The sequence below is a fragment of the Dendrobates tinctorius genome, unplaced genomic scaffold (genome assembly GCF_039654945.1).
Source record: "Dendrobates tinctorius isolate UK_male_01 unplaced genomic scaffold, ASM3965494v1 ptg000265l, whole genome shotgun sequence".
NCBI lineage: Eukaryota > Metazoa > Chordata > Amphibia > Anura > Dendrobatidae > Dendrobates > Dendrobates tinctorius.
This window is the reverse complement of record NW_027361932.1, coordinates 6,038,831-6,058,629: the sequence shown is the minus strand read 5'-3', so window position 1 is coordinate 6,058,629 and position 19,799 is coordinate 6,038,831. Positions and strand designations below refer to the sequence as shown.

The 19,799-nt window shown below is 40.4% G+C and overlaps 1 protein-coding gene across 2 annotated transcripts in view; it reads left to right on the top strand.

The window, feature by feature from the left end:
• Positions 1–11,742, top strand: part of ZDHHC8 (zDHHC palmitoyltransferase 8) — a 96,645-nt gene extending 84,903 nt beyond the window's left edge. The window contains exons 11-12 of one of the 2 annotated variants that reach the window (XM_073559041.1): positions 1,377–1,482; positions 2,697–11,742. In XM_073559041.1, coding sequence (XP_073415142.1) covers positions 1,377–1,482; positions 2,697–2,762 — 172 coding nt within the window. In that variant the 3' untranslated portion in view covers positions 2,763–11,742. Of the gene's footprint in view, positions 1–1,376 lie in introns of both variants that reach the window. The other variant, XM_073559040.1, reaches the window with a different exon arrangement.
• Positions 11,743–19,799: the final 8,057 nt, after the last annotated feature.

Below are 19,799 nucleotides of genomic sequence, written 5' to 3'. Positions count from 1 at the left end.
CACCTCGTATTTCTGGAGTTGCCTAAACGCATTTCCCCATTTATTGATCTGGTTCATCAGGTGTTTGCAAGTGTTTGTCAGAGAGATGCCATTAAATGTAGGTGGTGATCACAGAAAGGTAAGCTGTGATAAGCTATGATTCCATCTCCCTACAACTCTCAAAACTCAAAAAGTAACACAATATTTAGTTGTGTTGTCAATCTTAAAGTCCCACGTTTGTTATTGCATTAAATGATTTTCATTTTTCAAAAGTAGTAAAACATATGAGGTGCCTTTAAAAAAAAAAAAAAATGAATAAAAATACGTATGATATATTATTTAAAAATAAAATTCTGAATCCTTAAGAGCCACATATAACCTCATACTTAGAGGCTGTCTATGACTTAGTTTTTTGACCCATGGAACAAATAAAAACAACAAACATGTAGGTAATTGCTAAATGGAGGCAACCACCTGCCTGTCATGCCCAACTCAGGGCAGTCACCGACCGCTCCTGCCGGTGATGCAGCTGCTCCACGTCGGCGGAGCATCTCTTCTTCGTCTTCCGCTCTGTTCTGTTGATGGGCTGTCAGCATCATGCTGATGGACAGCCAGCTTTCTGCAGTTAGAAGCCACTTGTCAATGAGCAGAGCAGATGAGAAGCCGCTGCTTTGTCAACTTGACATCAACAGAAGCCGCTGAATGTCGGCAGAAGTGGTCTGTGACCGCTTTGTGCCAGGAGAGAATGCCGGGCACAACAGAAAAAAAAATAGTCCAAGATAACCTTTTTAAGGAATTAAAAAGAATCCATAATTAGAAATGCATTTTTATTAAAGCACATTTTTTTTAACTTTACCACTAAAGTGGTGCTTCTAATTGAAGGTCCCAGCTCCTACCCTCATATTTACCTGCTGCTGTCTTCCCAGCAGTCTTCCACCGTTTGTGACCTGCTGCATCGCTCCAGTGTTTCACAGAGGACACCGGAGGTCACAACTCAATGCAAGTCTATGAGCGCCTTGTTTTGGCCTGGTTCTGGCTCTCATAGACTTGCACTGAGAGCTTGTGATGTCGCTTCTGATTTCTGACCAATCAGAAGTTGCGCTCACAAGATGGAGCCAGGGGACCTGAGCGCCTCTGGAAAAAGGTGAAGACGCCGGAGGGTGAGTATCGGACTGGGGGCAGGGGGACCTTACATTACAAGCTCCAATTCAGCACTTTTTTTTGTAAAGTGCATGTAGATAGCGTACAGTGGTTTCCTTTTTCCCCAGGGTATTCATTCTTGTACAATTGCTCTGTTGGATTAATTTTGGCAATTATAATAACCTTTGGTGTGTAAATTTAGCAGATTATTGTTTTAATGGAATTATGCCCCTAACAATCTTTTGCCTTCTTTCCAGGGAGGATGTGAAGACACCTCATGGTAAGATAAACGGACAGCCAAAGGGGTTATCACGGCCGGAGTGTCGCCTGGGGTCCACGAGTAGCTCACAAAGCGCGAGCGCAGTAAGTCCGTCTCGGCATTCTAGTGTGAAGAAGGTTTCTGGAGTTGGAGGCACTACATATGAAATATCCGTGTAGAAGTCCCTGCCTATGTGCAGGTAATGAACCCAGCAAGTACAAGGCATATTTTTTTGGACCATGCGAAAGAGAAATGCGGTCAAGGAAGCTTTAAGTCGTGACTGATGAAGGACCTCTAACAACAAGGACTATAGCAATTACTAGGAGGACATTGGATACGTGATAAAAAGAAAAAAAAAAGCCATTGTACGTGTGTCTGTCCATGAAAGAGCAGAAGAAAAGTTTTAAAACTTGTGATGCGAGAGCAGTGGGACAACATTTTATATTTTCTTTTGTCTTTTTTTTTTTTTTTTTTTTTTTTTTTTTTAATTTTTAAATTGCACGGTCCGAAAGAATTGGGCCAGAATTAAAGAATCAAACTATTTTGAGAAAATAATTCCCCCGGATTAATGGAAATGAAGCAGAAAATAAAAGTGAAGCCCCCAGATGTCCTACAGAGTGCCCATTTCTTCACATAATAACTTTGATGATAAAGGGTTGTACGTGTGGTATGGGTTTGGGGTCAAGTACATACATTTCTTATGCTGTTACAGTTTGTTTGCCAAAAGGTTAGCATTTTCCCATCATTGTTTACAGTCTATCATCCACCCCCAAAAAAATTAGCATTGGTGATTTTGTGTATTGGACTAATTAAAATGCAGTCGTTCACTACGGATTAGGGATATGAAGGAATGGTTCCTCTCTGGGTACACATCCAGTGATTTCTGAATCCTCTACATGAAAATCTGATTAGTACTGCAGTCTGAGATGTCGGACATCATGGTGATACTGCTATTAACTAACTTAGAGCCTGGTTTATAGAGACACATCCTTTCCCTGTAAACATCGTGATTTTTCTTGTGTATATATAATGTTCATGACCTATAGTTTACTGGAGGCTGTGACGGATACCGGACAGCGCCATCCATCGCTTACAGACGCTAATAGCATCTCTTTACCGTACATCCTCATTGCAGATACATTGAATCAATGTCTAATTTTAGTCTATAAAATGTATCAAATGGCTCATGATATGTGGCATTGGCACCCATTGGCTCCTGTGTTTGTGGCTTGTTTGTTTATATATATGTATGTGTATACAGTATATGTTTATCTGGATCCTACATTATTCTATCCTTTTTGTATTTATTTTTTTATAGTTACTTAAACTGGCAACAAAGAGGCCAAAAACAACACTCCACTCTCCTGACAATTTTGTCCTTTAGACATGTTTAGCTTGAACGTTAGGAGCTTTCTTGACTAAACATAAGCAAAAAAAACATGATGTGAACAGTCCCTTAAAGGAACTTTTCATGAATATTTTATACCCCAGTCTAATCGCTTGTATGTACTGGCTCTTTCATGTGATTAAATCCATACCTTGATTGTTAAAATCAGTTTTGTGGCTTCTGAGAAATCTATTGTTGAAATTGTATGCTAATGAGCTGCAAGTGCATTGAGGTTTGTCACAGCACTTTCAACTTCCCTGCCCTTCCTCTCTATGCTCCGCCCACCACCTGCCGCCTATTTCTGACTGACAAGTCCCTCTCGTCTCAGTGACCTACCTCCCCTGACTGAGATCTCGCGCCAGCACTGTCAGTGCCGGCGCAATAAGATTCTTACGACATCTGTAGACTCGATGTGTCAATCTTCATATGTGTGAACCCCATCTGAGGAGTTGATCAGTGCGGGAATAAGCAGCAATGGGTGAAACAAGAGTGACATGTCAGACGTGAGAGGCAGACCGGGGGCGGCGAGTAGGGATGGAGTGCTGCAAGTGCAAGATCCCACCCCAAAGCACTTGCAGCTCATTTGCATATAAGCTCATTTGCATATAATTTTAACACTGGATTTCTCAGAAATGGCTAAACTGGTTGTTACAATCAACATATGCATTTAACCAGCATGAAAGCGCCTGTACATTCATGTAATTCATTTGCGGTATAAAATCCTGATGACTGGTATGGTTACAGGAGACCTATCTACTACTGCAGTATTACCCAGATTTTTGAACATTATTAGGTGGAAACCTCTGTAAAAGAGCAGCAGGTGACTGAATGTGAAGGGGTCGTTGCAGTATATTATGAAATCTGCTTTTGCTTTTTGAGACAAATTACCTGCGTCTCTAGTGCCCCCAAATAAAGTTCTGCCAATATCTGAATGTATTATGTGAAGAAAAAGAAGAGACAGCAGAAATGAACTGCATCATAATTTTTATCCTTGAGTCAAATTTTACATTGATTTTATATATCAAGTTTAGGCAACATGTTATGGAGTGTGTCCTTTAGTGGCTCTGTTGGCGTGGTGCATCAGTGTTATTATACATGTAGATGTGTTCTTGCCTTAACCGTCCCCTCTGGAACAGCAGCTCAGCAATGTGTGGCTGTGTGGCTGCTAGTCTGTCATGTATCAGGCCCAGACTACCCCAATACACAGAGCACTGCCCTTGTAAATGAATAGAATGTGATAATGAATGAATGACATTATGGATGGTAACATCCAGCCACACGGCGATAGTTTTTATCAGTACCTGTGATATATTATACACTGTGTTCCAAATTATTATGCAAAAAATATTTCCTCATATTTTCTCTAAATTACCTATATGAATTGCAGTCATTGTTATTTTCCAGTCATCTAATATTCTAGTATAATTGCAATGTTTTTGAACAAACTGCCTATGAAAACAGTATATTTTTAAAAATAAGAAACACTCAAAATGCATGTTCCAAATTATTATGCACAGTAGAGTTTTCAACCTTTTTATTTTTATTTTGAACAAAAAAATGGTAAATTGTGAAATTATAAGCATAATCAGCTTATTACAAAATGAAATCAAACAGTTTTCAAGTCAAAACGTTATTCTAGGTGATGTTACATTTGCACATAGGACCCCTTGTTGGAAAGAAGCTTCTGAACTCTCTCGTCCATTGAATTTGTCAGTTTTTGGATGGTTTGTGCTTCAGTTGTTTTGCATGTGGACAGAATACCCTCCCAGAGCTGTTGCTTGCTTAGATGTGAACTGCCTCCCGCCATCATAGACACTCAGGGATCCTAAAGGGGCCGATAATCTCTCTCCCCATGATTCCAGGCCAAAACATTACTCCACCTCCTCCTTGTTGGCGCCTTAACCGTGTTTTCATGGGGTGTCCATCAACCAGCCATCCTCCACTCCATCCATCTGGACCATCGAGCGTTGCACGGCAATCATCGGTGAACAAAACAGTTTGGAAGTCAGTCTTCATGTATCGCTTGGCCCACTGGAGCCGTTTCTGCTTGTGTGCCGTGGATAGAGGTGGTCGGCAGGATGGCTTACGCACAGCTGCAAACCTCTGAAGGACCCTGCATCTTGTTATTCGGGGGACGTTGGAGGCACCAGCATCTTCAAAAACTTGTCTGCTGCTATGACAAGGCATTTTTGCAGCTGCTCTTTTAACCTGAGCAATTGCCTGTTGGAAAGAGTCCTCAATCTTTCCTTATCAGCACGCACACGTGTGTGCTGGGAATCAGCTACATACTTCTTGATTGTGCGATGATCACGATGAAGTGTCTTGGCAATGTTGATTGTAGTCATGCCTTGACCTAAATACTCCACAATTTGTTGCTTCTCATCAGCTGACACATCCTTTTTCTTTCCCATTTTGGCAAAAAATGTAGGCTGCTTAATAATGTGGAACAGCCTTCTTAAGTAGTCTTGCCTTTATCTGGACACCTGCCAAACTAATTTGCACAGGTAACTGCAATTGCTTTCATTGATCTAAAGAGCCCTGACACACATCACCATCAATGAGTTTAAATGACAAACAAAAAAATTCTAACCTTATCACTCCTAAACTCTTTTTGCATAATAATTTGGAACACAGCTTTTATATATATATATATATATATATATATATATATATATAATATTTACATACACAGAAGTAAAAAGAAAAATCAATTTTCTTTAAATTAAAAATGTCATAATAAACTATGTATAAACCATGGCACACATGCCGGAGCTGTTTGTTAAATCTTTATGGGTAAAGGCCAAGTTTATATGTACCCTGTCCAGCCTAAAAAGTGAAGCACTGTTTTTATTTTTTTCTGTATTCTTTTTGTTGTTGGAAGACCAGTGTACGCTTTACATGTCCCTTTGAACAAACATTTTTCTATATTTATTTTTTTTTAATGAAGGAAATCTCTTGTTTGTCCTGTGTGTTTTCTGTCCTCATGACGGTGTAACGGCTGAAATGTGTGACTGTTCACAACACGCATAGACAGAAGACACGGGGTCAAACGAAATCTGACTCGCTCCCATTTTCCAAATGCTTGCTAATCCCCAATTCTGTGAAGCTTCTGTATCTAGGTATAGTTTGGACACTCGCAGACGCTGTTCTATCTAAATATTTGCATATATGACTTTTTATGTAGCATTTTGATCAGGTTTACTTGTGAAATGTTGACTTGGGGTCTGTTTGTGCGAGCGTGTGTTGGGGACATCACCTATGGCAATTATTCTAATTTCTATTATTTCTATTCTATTGCCTATGGAAATTAATTTCCCACTTCTATTTTTTCCCACAACTTTCATTGCTAGGGACTTGCTATATCTTTATTGGGCACGTAGTAGATAGAACTGACTTTTTCGAAGATGATTTGTAGACGTCAGTTCATAGATCTCCTTTCGGGGACTGAATTTTAACAACGTGCCATTTCTGATATTTTCGCATTATTACAGTTAGTCCTCTTGTTGAGAACATTTTGTTTTTATAGGTGTTTTATTCTATTTTTTTTTTGTCTTATTTAGCGGTTTCCGTTGTGATCTGGACGTTGAAGAGCTTTAGCACTCTTTCTTGGCGCACGTGGGCATGTGTTTCTAGAGCGCTGGGTGTAGACCTAAGCTTGAGCTCCTTGTGGGGCCTGTAAATATGTACTTTAGGATTACTACCTCTTTCTGCTACTAGCACCTCTGCATAGCCAGTCGCTTTCTAGGCTTCCCCTATTGCTTAGAAACCTTGCATACCTCTTTAGTGACTTTCCAAAATACCGTACTCCTAGCTGTGTACACATTTTGGCCTGCTTCAATGTGTTCCCATTTAGTGACATCATGCTATTATTTTGATACATTTATATTATCTGATTTCTATTTTTTTTTTTTTTTTTGCATCGAATATATTTTGCATATAGCTGCATTGAAATGAATAACTTAGTTTAGTGTCGGATCACCCGTAGCTCACATGAAATGGGTTTTTGTCTTTTTCAGAAACCTCTTTTAGGTCTTGTTAATTAAAGCAAGTCAGATCTTTGTGTGTCTTTCCACTAAAACCTCCACAGTTCATTACAAGTCGATCTTGGTCCTATTTTCTGATGATTGATGATTCCTCGGAACGCTATATGTGATAGCATCTGTTTGTTTCTCTACCCTCCTGGTCATTCCAGCGGAGGATGGAGGCAGCAAGGTCATCATCGAAGCTGGGATCTGATTCAGACTAATTGTTGTTCTGGGGATTGGTGGCGGGCACAATTTCAGGATACACACCGATTAAAGAAGCCCTCCTCCCATCAAAGTTTTTATCTTCTTAATATATTGCAATCATCATATTATATAGCAATGTGTACTTACAATTGCTCATTTTGCCTTTCTACCCGGCTAATTATTCTCACTTGATTAAAAACAGACTAGCTGAATTCCTTCTAAGCTCTATGTAGAAACAGGTCAATTTTCCCTGCACAAGTCATGAGTCACTGCAAAAGTCATTGGCAGGGGGAGTAGTGGAGCAGCTGGGTCAGAAGTTGAAGGGAAGAATGAGTCATGCAGGGACAAGAGACTTCCTGTTTCTACAAAGAGCAGAGAAAAGAGAAGAATTAGCTGGGTAGAAAGGCAAAATGAGCAAATGTAAGCACACAGTGTTATATAATGTGCTGATTGCAATATATTAAGGGGATAAAAACATAGATAGGAGTGCTTCTTTAACCCTCTCTAACCTGTATAATTGACATATGCAACTGTTTTCTGGACCAAGCCTTTTAAATGCAGAAAACAATTATTTTCTGGAGATGTGCAATATACCCTTTCATTGTTACTAGGAATGTATCAAAGAGTACAGTGATTGTATACCTGTCACACAGCTCAGTAGCGATGAAAAGAAGCAAACGCTATTAGTTGCACTTCTATCTATCTTGTGGTTGGTGCGTCTGTGCTGCTTTGTGTGTGAACTGACCTCTTATATCAGGGTTTCTCAACCCCTATTTTTAGCAGGAGCCACAATATCTGAAAATTATTACCATGTATTTTTCCATGTCTGGAAAGGTTTCCCAAGTGCCCTCTAAAGGTAAATGAAGTAACTTTGTATTGTAGGTCTGTAATAGTTTTTTCCCTTTGAAAAACTACATTTAAAAAAAATAAATATATAATATAGTTCAGTAAAGTGTATATGGCTTGAGAATCTGAGATCTGGACATTTCAAGCTTGTGCCAAAAATCAGGAGCGATCTAAACCCTTACAATATATTGCCCCTTAGGTAAGGTTTATCACAAGGGAAATCAATAGCTGCAAGGTTTTAGCCACCACTGAATTACAGTGTTTCCAAATTCACTTTCTAGAACTTGTTACAAGTATTTTTCCTCTTTTTCCCTACACTAATGGCATTTAGGCTTTTCTTAAACCTCTTTTGATGGTGCACATTGCTGATGTAGAGGTTGGATGTCTTTTGAAGCAATTTTTTCTTACCTAAATACATGTATATTGGGATAAATTATCTTTGCAATTGGGTTTCATTGCAAATTTTGCGCCGTTGCTAGCACTTCTATCCTTAGAATCGCTGGTGGTGGAAGAGCAGTGACCGGACATGTCCATCAGCCGAATTGTGAAGCGCCTCGCATGGGAAAGCTGCTTTATATGTTGAAGGAGGATGATGGGCTGGTCACATTGTCCTCCACCGGCAGAGAGCGGCCGACCGCTTTACCCCAGAGTCCGTCAGTGAGCTCGTGCTGACAGAATAACAAAGAGAGTTAGCAACTCATCTGTTTGATTTTTCTCTGAGCTCCTTTCTGCGGAATTATGGCCACAGACCACTTTAAAGTTCAAAGTTCAGGGAAATGGTCTGTAAAAGCAAAACTGTGCAAAATTTTTATTTGAACCCAATTGAAAAAATGATTTTTAGACCAAAGTATATTCATTTAGGTAAAAAAAAAAAGTCCTCAAAGGTGGCTAAGCCACTTTAAGAAATGTTTCCAGCATACTGTATAAAGAAGAGACATTCAGATTGAACTTTATGTGCATTGGGGGATTTCACCCATATCACCATATATACAGTCCATTGACCCAAGTAGGGGCTGTATACATAGAAAATACAAACTGACTCCCAACTTCCCAAAGGAGGCTTTAATGCAGCAAAGAAACTATAAATGCGCTGTATGGAAGAAATGGTGCCGCGCAACAGAACATATTGCAGATGTTGGCTTCTTTTGGGCTACGAAATTAACTTCTGAAATGCCAAAAAAGTGGCGGAAAATAGCTTACCATACATGCAAAAAAAGCCTCATCCATTATGTACAGTCTCTGATCATTCCAAGATGCTTCTAGCCCCTGATATGCAATACATAGGCATCTTGTACTTGGCACAGCAGTGTCCACTAGTTTTGTATGACACCTTTAGGATACGGCTACACTGCGACTTTGACCACAACAGCCATCACGTGACTGATATTCATTTGCATAGTACTGCATCGGCGGCACCGAGCAAACGTCGATCACAGCTAAATTCACTATGTAGCCCTATCCTTAATAATAATAAAAAGGAACTGGTTAGTTTACATTTCTCATGGATTTCGGCTTCCCATTTCCATGCTAATAGTGTTCCATGAATATACGAGTTTTCTGCATAGAAAGCTTGTTAGGTGTAGTCTGTATTTTAGATCACATAAAACGTTTACCGGCTACAAACTACTATCCGGATTTTGCTTAGTATGGCTTTTTGGATTCCCCACACAATGTCCACTATTGTGTTTCATGGTGGTGGCCACAAAGGCTCAGTCCCGCCGTCCGAAACTAAAGCCTGCGCTCTAGAGGAAATGTTTCATGGCACAAGACACATTGGGTGGTTGTTTCGGGGGAAAATAGAAACACAGGAGGGCACTGTAATAGATACTGGAGCATTTAAAAAAAAATATTCCAATTGAAATGTTTTTGTGCAAAACGATAGAAATGTGTTCTTGGTCGCCCTGTACATCGTCGGCATTAATTGTGATGTCCTGGTATATCAGAATCTTTTATACTATAATGTCTACAAGAAGAGCAATTGTGTGCGGGAAAGGTGAAGGAACCTGGCAGGTTTAACTTGCTGCTTTTTTGGACTACAGTCCAAAAAAGCAGCAAGTTAAACCTGCCAGGTCACCTTTGTCTATATTATGAATGTGGATAAGTGTGCTATAATCGGAATTGTCAGTGTGTCTGTCAAAATGAACCTTTATTTGCCATTACCAGTGGAGGTTATGTGGCAGAATCAGGATTTCCCATGAAAGCCGCTATAGCAGAACCAGCGCCATTGCTGGAACCAGCCGTACCGGTGTCACGTCTTCATACTGCATCTGTATTTTAGGGTCCATCTTAGGACGCATCCCCCACACAGATGTTCCATGTGAATTTGTACCATAATATTGTTCCATTTTAAACAATATCTTTACATCTGTCAATTTACATGCAATAAACCCAAGAACTGTCTGATTACTGTACAATTGTACTTTTAGTACAAAGATATAATGTAGGTTTCTATATTCCCATCTCAGTCAGCCAAAACGGACAGTATAAACCAAGCACCATAGCCCGTATAAAAAATAGCACTTTTGGTTTTCTAATGCCTTGCATAAACTATTGGGTGCACCAATCTGGCCCCTAATTTTTCATGTCACCGGCCCCCTCACTAGTGACTGACTGCGCTCACTTAACTGAAGTGAACATTGTCTGCAGAGAAACCTCAGGCAAGCCAGTGCTGTCAATCACCAGCGAGGGGGGGCAGGGCATGCCAAATTAGGGGACAGCACTGTGCTCCTTGCTGTTTAGCCGGGCCAAGGGGGCATTGGGCACCCAATTACCACAGATGACTAAACTTCAGTTTCTTCAAAATGGAAGCAGCAAGTAAAAACACTTATGTGCACATGGCATCTTTCTCTGGCGGTCATAAACATCAAGCTGAATATTTTGGGAAACCTCTATTCTCTTGCATTTTATAAACCTGAAATGTTTTTTCTTTTTTACCTCTGGCATTTTTTTTAAAACATTTTTTCCAGTGTCTTTTGTACATTTTGTAACTATATCAACAATGAAGAAACCGCTACGCTAGTCTTCGTATATTTTTTTTTTCTTTTTTTGTAAATGATTGAGTTTTTCCAAGCAGAAGACGCCTGAAAAATGGTCGGCACGCTTGTAACCGTTGGCTGGGTGTGAAACCTGAAGAGGTTAAAAAAGTCTCAAAAGCCTGAACATGTGAATAGCAAGTTATTACCCCTGAATGAATGTGTTCCTTCTTTGGTGCGTTTTGATTGCACTTTTCCAGGCAGTTTGTGCCCCAGAATCTTAAAAAAAACCCAACCTGCTACCATATCATAAAGTTGTAATGTTCTATGCATTGTATCCGATACAAGGCTATGTGATTGGTTTTTGCTGTCAGTTTGGGCTGAAGACTCCCTAAGAAGTAATATATAAGCACTGCTAACGGTTTCCAAGGAAATAACAGTATGTAAGGTGGATTTCACAAATGTCACATTTATCCATTTCACACAAACTCGGCCAGATGGATTAGCCCACCGTGCCCAGCGGACTGCAGTCATAGGTGGACCAAGCTTCCCATTAAAGGGGGAGTAATTGTTACCCTGTTTTTATGGGTCCTAAGGAGAAAAAGCAAACATGGTTGTGAAACGCAAACTTTTGCAGCAGTATCATATATTGGGGTGCCCTACAGCAGGGGTCTCCTATAAATTGTGTGTATGTGTAAATAAGAATTTGCATGAGCTAATTTAACTGTTAAAAGCAAGATATTTATTTTTTTTCTTGTATTAAAGAACTGAAAGCTTGTTTTTTTTTCTCGTTTTTTTAGTATCTGTAATTACATTGACAATGTATTTTAATTTCTGCTGTTTCCCTGTAATTTTTTTTTTTTTAAATTTATAAAAATACTCTGTATTTTTCAGTTACTCCCATAAATAAATTGTTGTTTTTTTTTGTTTTTTTTTTGTTTTTTTTTATGTCATTATTTGTATCATTATTCTGGTCAAGCCTCTAGTCACTTTAAGCATTTAGTTTGCTCTAGAGTTCCCGTTTTAACGGAAATGGAATCATACAGAAGAGAAATAATCACACAGTTTTTGCCAGCTTTCTGGCATAAAACTTCTTGACATGTCGCAATATTTTTGTGCAACTGGTAGTTCGAGCTTTCCCAAGAAATTCATCATAAATTACGCCACAAAAGTGGGTTGGGACGAGAATGTACTCCAGTCCATCAGGTGCAATCCTCCTAATCTAACACACATTTCATCAAGTCTGACATGCCAAACACCAGTCTTAATGAATTGGCCTCCATTCTTCATTTGCTTTACTTTTTTTCTTTCTGCTGAAGAAAAATGGTTCTAATAGTGAATTACATTTTGCATCTTATTCACTATTTAGTTTGCGCCCTTTTTTCAAGTTTGCGTTATTTGGCTCACAATGAGAGCTTGTTTATTCTTATCCAGTTGTTTTAGCCGAAACATTTGCGACTTTTTTAAAATGTGGCAAAGTTTTTGCTCAACTGCAGCACAAAACCTGCCTAATTTTTGTTTTTGTGCAATTTCAAACTAATGTGCGACATCTTAAAGGATCAAGTGACTTTTCGCTCTGCAAAGTACAATCGTGGGCATGCAGCCCAAAGGGAATCCCCTCCTCAAGCCAAATAAGAAAACCAATTCCAATTATGCCAAAAAAAAAAAAAAAAAAAAAACCCTCATGATGAATGTCTACCATTGTGTGTTGGCAACCATTTTTTTTTTCTGTATGTGGAAAACTTCTGCTTTCTGGATGAAGCAAAGTAAATTTTAATTAATTCTTAGGCTACTTTCACACATCCGGTGTGTGGCGAGGAGCCGGGCCTCCGGATCCGGCCTGCAGCCGTGACACCGGATGTGTATGCGGCGAGAGATACGGCTCGGACATTATTTAAAGGAGCCGCAGGACGAGGTGGACAGAGGCAGCCGATGAGAGACAGCTGCTGAAAGGGAGGGGAGGGGAGGGAGGGGTGGAGAGAGAGAGACATGGGGGGTTAACGCTTAGTGTCCAGGCGAGAGAATCTCTCTTGCCGGGCACTTGTGGGGTTAACCCCACAGAGAGATATCTCTCTCTCACCCAGACACTGTGAGTGTTAACCCCACAAGTGCCCGGCGAGAGAGATCTCTCACAAGTGTCCGGGTGACAGAGAGAGATCTCTTTCTCTCTCGCCGGGCACTTGTGGGGTTAACATTCACAGAGTCCGGGCATGCGCTGGGAAAAAGCCGGTCCGGCGCTGACAAAAAAATGTTGCAGGGAACGTTTTTTGCAGATGCCGGACGGCTAATTTATGCCGTGTCCGGCAACAACCAGACACGACGCATAACCATCCGGCACGATGCGGCGACCATGAAAGCTTATGGGACAAAACCGGATTCGGTGCTGGATCCGGTTATTAAAAATTTCGCCGCATCGTGCCGGATTACAAAAACCGGATGTGTGAAAGAGGCCTTAGACTAGACTAGCAAAATTGCTCTGCGTCCAAAATGCTACTATCCTGATCGTGAGCACACAACCCAAAGGGAATCCCCTCTAGAAGTCAAAATAGAAACCAATACTAATTATACCGCTATATAGGAAGTATAAATTAGTGGTTAGACACACCGGAGAAAATATATTAAGATACACTACTGTTATAAAGAAATCAAATATAAATTACAAACCTATAAAACACTAATTGTGCACCAATTAGAATCTTAATCATAACACAGATGTGTCTCCCTGATTGAATGGCAGACCATTCGGTTAACAATATGAAACAAACCACTGTGTTGGATACTTATTACAAAATAATAGGGATGGCTTGATATAAAAAAGCCTTTATTTCAATCAATTTGGCAAGGATAAACAATGTGCAAAACAAAGAGAAAAGTGCCAATTTGGCACACCAATTCATTAAAAGTTAATTGCAAATAGGCATGGGGACTGCTGAATTAACATAAATATTTCAATAATTTCTAATGTAATATCCTATATATATGCAATGTACAAAATACATACTATATCACAGAAAAAATTAGAATATATAATAACATTTCTAAAAATTATAAATAAAATATTGTGAGCAGTGCAATAGTTTCAATGACTCAATCTATCACAAAAAAATTTTTTCAGAATAAAACAAATAACTCTTAATATTGTCTGTATGAAAGACTTGTTTAATATATATAGAGATAAATAAGTGCAACTTTATGCAATAAATTAAGAAAAGTGCCAATGTCATATACACAGAAAAGTGCATAAATGTGTAGCTCCACTGAGCATAATAATCTAACCATCTAACCACACAAGTGAATGTGACAGAAAAACAAAAGCTGCACCAATATTAATGTAAAGATATGTTACTAATTAGTGGTATTGTGACAGTCCCAATATGGTGGTGCCAGGCACTCCCCGACGCGCGTTTCGGAACCAGCGTCCTTCGTCAGGGGGGTGACGTACTTTCAAAATAGCCCAGTTTAAATAGGGATACATCAGGTGAAAGATAATGATCGGACATAGAGTGGCGCATGTGCAGCGGGAACAACCCGGATGACCATGAAGCCACGTGGCGTCATGTGATCAGAGATGCCCCGCGCGTCATACACATAAAGACGCCCACCGCCATGGCTCCCGGAGCGCACACCGCGCATGCGCACATGTCCGGTCATAATGTATACCGCTGCAGTTATGTGAACGCAGCCATAGATGATGATCACACATAATGCAGTTGATATGTGAACACAGCCATAGATGGTATTCACGCACTCAAACTGGCCACATTATTATGGGACAAACAGAAATAAACACCATGAATAAAAACGTGCTTGTGAAATAATAAAAATGTGTCGCTGCAGTTAATATCTAAATGCAGCCATGAATAGTGTTCTCACACACAACCTGGCCACGTTACCAAGAGACTAGAAAAAGTTGTCATGATGACATTCAGGTCACCAGAGCCAGGAAACTTGCTGATCATGCACAGTGCAGAGCTGACAGGCTGTAGAAGCGATCAGCCTGCAAAAAATGATTGTGACTAAGTAAAAAAGGTAAAAGAAAAATGTAAAGTAATTTTAAAAATATTTAAAAAAAAATCAAAGGATATTGTATCTATAAATATTTGAATGAAAAAAATAAAAGTACACATATTTTGGTCCGCAACGACCCGACCTATAAAACTGGCCTACTAGTTAACCCCTTTAATGAACACCATAAAAATAAAGCATTGTTTTCTGCCTAGTCTTTATCATCATACCACCGAACAAAAAGTGGAATAAAAGGCGATCAAAAAGACGGATATAAATAAACGTGGTACCGCTGAAAACATAATCTTGGCCTGCAAAAAAAAGCCACCATACAGCTCCATCAGTGGAAAAATTAAAATAATTATAGCTCTCAGAATAAAGTAATGCAAAAATAATTATTTTGTCTATAAAAGTTTTTGTGTAAAAGTGCAAAAACATAAAAACAATATAATTGAGGTGTTTACTGTCCCAAAGAATAAAACTGCCTTAACAATTTTACCACACACGGAATGGTATAAAACACCCCTTACCTCCTAAAAAAAAATTCCTGAATTGCTGGTTTTTGTTCATTCTGCCTCCCAAAAATTGGAACAGTAAGCAATCGAAAAATGTCACGTGCCCGAAAATGGTACCAATAAAAATGCCAACTCGTCCTGCAAAAAAACAAACCCTCACATGACTCTGTGGGCCAAAATACTGAAAAACTATAGCTCTCAAAATATGGTGATGCAACAACTATTTTCTGCGATAAAAAGCGTCTTTTAGTGTGTGAGAGCAGCCAAAGATAAAGACCCAATATAAATCTGGTATCGCTGTAATCACACGAGCTAGAAGAATAAAGTCGCTTAATCACTTATACCGCATGAGGAACGGCGTAAAAAATAAATAAAACCATTTCTTCACCTGCTGTTGATTTTTTCATCCTGCCTCCCAAAGATCGCAGTAAGGCTCGGCGATGAGCGCTTGCATCGGGGTTTCCGTGTAAATTTCTGAAATACCTGATTCAAACGGAACCTCTGACAGAAGATTCCCTATAATGAAGCGGATGGAGGCACTGTGATCTGGCAGTGTCCGTTTTTTTTAGGATTGCATAAAAGTGCCGTCGGCCAAATTTTTGTGCACTTCTCAAAAGGACACAACGGAACAGAGGCCAGACGGGGTCCAGAGTAACTCTACAAGTGGTACTATACAGCCACATATGGGGTATTGCCACGTTCAGTGGAAATTGTGGGACAAATTTTGGTGCCATTTTTACCCACTTGTGTAAAAATGTAAAATCTGAGGCTAAAACAAAATGTTGGTAGTAAAAATGTAGTTATTTTTCTTCCCTACCCAATGGTATAAAATTCTGTGACTCACCCGTGGTGTCAATATGATCACTGCACCCCTAGATGAATTCATTGAGTAGTTTGTAAAATGGGGTCACTTATGGGGGTTCTGCTGTTCTGGCACCTCTTGGGCTCTCCCAGTGGGTAATGGCACCTGCAAACCATAACAGTAAAATCTGGTGCTCCTTACCTTCTGAGCCTTGCACTGTGCCTGAAAAATATTCCCGATTACATGTAGGGTATTGGCGCACTCAGGAAAAAATGGACCTCAGTTTGTTGTAAAAAAAAAAAATTGTATTAGCCTTAGAAAAACTAAAAACTTGGGGTTAAAACATTTTAGTGGTAAAAATGTAATTTATTCTTTCTTCACCGATCAGTAGTATACAATTCTGTGAGGCACATGTGGTGTCAATATAATCACTGCACCATTAGATGAATTCATTGGGGGGTGTAGTTTGTAAAATGAGTTCACATATAGGGGGGTTTCTGCTGTTCTGGCACCTCAGGGGCTCTGCCAATGTGACATGGCACCCTCAAACCATTCCATAAAAATCTGAACTAGTATATAGCGCCTCTTCCCTTCTGAGCTTTGCACTGTGCCTCAAAAGTAGTATTCACCTACATATGGGGTACAGGCGTACTCAGCCAACAGCACTAGGGTTTGAGGATCTTTATGAGGAAGTCAAATCCTTGATACATGAATTCCAAGCCCAACTGAAGGGGCTATCATTTTCTCCTATCACGATGTCTTCATCTCAAATGGAGGATCAATGGAGGGGAAGAAGATAAGAGTGATTGAATTGCTGGCAATTCCCCATAAAATGGATAGACGCCCCCACGTAGATTTAGTGATTAACTGGAACAATAAAAACAGGCAGCATGTTAAAGATTTGGTAGATACAGGGGCGGAGGCCAGTTTGACTTATGGAAATCCAAAACAATTCAGTGGGAGCAAAGTTATAATTACAGGATTAGGAGGAAAGCAAATTGAGAGAATTCAGAATTTGTTAGAGACCCTGTGCTTGTGCCTACTGCTACTGAACGGAACAATCCTATAGTGTGGAGAAAAGCGTTGTAGCAAGATATCTGGGCAATTGCACAAGAATTAAAGTGGCTGTGTTTAATGTTAATGTTCATTGTGCTTCAGGTACACTGGAAAGACTCTTCAACTTACTAGCAGATGAACATTCGCTGAATCCAGTAAAAAGACTGACACTACTGAGGGACTGCTTGGGTTGACTTAGTGGGCACACCGGAAATATGGACACCTGGGAGAAAAAGCTACTTAGCAATGGGCACTGTCGAGAGAGGTGCCCATCAGGTTAGAATTGATAAAGGATTTGGAGCCTCGCATCCTATCAATGGTGGTGCAAAAATCTGGGTGAAACAACTGGGGATAAAGGTCCTCCAGTACCTGCTAAAGTAATTGCTCGTGCAGCAGATAATGTGCTGATAGTTATGAAACCCGGGCAAAAGAAGTGGGATAACGTCCCAACAGACAGGTGTTATCTCAGAGAATAATATACAGTATATGTATTTTTTTTTATTTCCTTTAGATCAAAATCTGGAAATGGTGCATCATTGCAGCCACCGTGTGCATGGTCCTTTCAACTTCCATCACTATCCAAGAGATCTTCAGACCAAAAACAGAAAGACCAACCATTGAAAATAGGGCTTTATGGAAAACCAAACAGTGAGGATCCCAGCCCCGCAGTGTGAATACATCATAACAGACTGCAGGGTGGGATCTGGGGCCTCTGCTACATGCAGGTGCGATATCTTACATCACCTGATGTAAGTTCCCGGGCAGTGCGCACAGCGCATGCCCGAGAACTGATTGCAGAGTGCAGGCGCCGGTGACGTCACAAGAAAGAGTGGAGGCGGCGCCCAGAGGCGGATGTGGATGGCTGCAAGGCGGTTGAGTCGGGGAGAAAACATACCTCCGACTCAATAGAGGTATGGCAGGAAATTTATATAACTAATTATTTCACCTTTCCTAGGGATAATAAGCATTAGAGCCACCTTCACAGAATGCATCCTTAGTGCTGCTGAAAGTGGCTCTTTTACTTTAATAGGCCCTGGGGGGGGTGACAGGTTCCCTTTAAAATAGTCAAGGGTGGATTGTAGTGTGAATATAAAAAAATGGATATTTTAAGTCCATATTGAAATATGCAGAATGCATTCAGACCATGTCAGAGCAGCACTGCTGGTCATACATTTACAGACAATGTTCATAGTGACACAATCTTGAGAACTGTTTACATATTGTCTGAAAGCTTTTACCTCACAAACAGTTCTATGTTTCTCTATGTTTGTTTTTTTGTTATTGTAAATCATGGAGGTTTATTTAACCTCTGTCTATTGTGGACTGATGTGAGTCCTTGAGAGCTTTAGATTTGTCAGGGTTTATTGGCCATTGTCTGATGTTTGCCTGGTATCTCTGAAAGCTGGCCACTGGAGGAGGAGGCTGAAACCAGAGTTACACAGTGTAAATCACTATATAAGGCCAGAGAAACGCGACTAAAACAGAAACAGGTGTAGGGTACCTGTACTTAGATGTGTACAGTGTTGTGATACCTGCATAAGTGGGGACGCCCGTGCAGTGTTGTGACTTTCCCAGGGGTTCTCTGTCTTGGTGTTGCTTCTCTGATCTTCCAGACGAATGATGTTTAAAAGCTCCTTGGTGACGATGTGAGTATATGTAGTTAATCATATGTATTTAATCTTTATATGTACTTAACCTTTGTATGTTAAAATATACAAAAGTGTACGCAATCAAACTATTTCATTAATTTTGTTCTTTGAAATAAAATTGCATTATATCGCAAGTAGTAGCCTTCTTTGAAGCCGTATCCGAACCTGTGTTAAAAACTTGGCACTACACCCCCCCACACACAGTAAATACATCCCCCACAAATTAAATACCCCCCCACACAGTAATAACCCGTAAACCCCAACCCCCAGGCAGTAAATACCCCACACACAGTAAATTCCCCCCCATCTTCGGTGTGTCTTTGGTTCCACTAACGTGGTACACTTACCACCAATGCTCTTTGTGCCAACGAGTGATGTCAGCATAATGATCACATGACCTGATTATGCGGCTGATGTCACTCTGGCCCCGGTGAGAGCTTCAATCGCGCTTGCGTATGCAAGTTCAATTGAAGACTGGGAGTCGGCGCACTGCACCTTCTGTAAGCTGGCTTAGAGAACTGCTCCCAGTCTGGGGGCGCGGCAAAATGCAGCAGCTGGGAGACACATTTCAGACATCCTCATTAGGCTGCCCAACTGCACCCTCTGCTGGCTGCTCCCTGGGCACATGCCTCGGCTGCCCCCCCCCCCAGATATGTCTCTGAGTGGTGTCACTAACTGACACTGCTACCCTGTGTGCCTGCACCCTGACCGACACTATGCTGGGGGCCAGGTGGACGCAGGAATTCAGCTATGTAATTTTTTCCCCCAAAGTGAGCGCTCCTCGTGGAGGCTGGAGGTAGCGCTCTAGATGGGTGTCTACCCTGCCTACTCCTTGTCCCAGACCTTGCTAAAGATGGTGTTGAATTCGGCATTTAAAACATATAAAAAAACAGTTGAATTTTTAAGTGAAGAATAAAAGCTTTTCTTTATCAAAAAAAAAAAAAAGCATTACAAGCACTG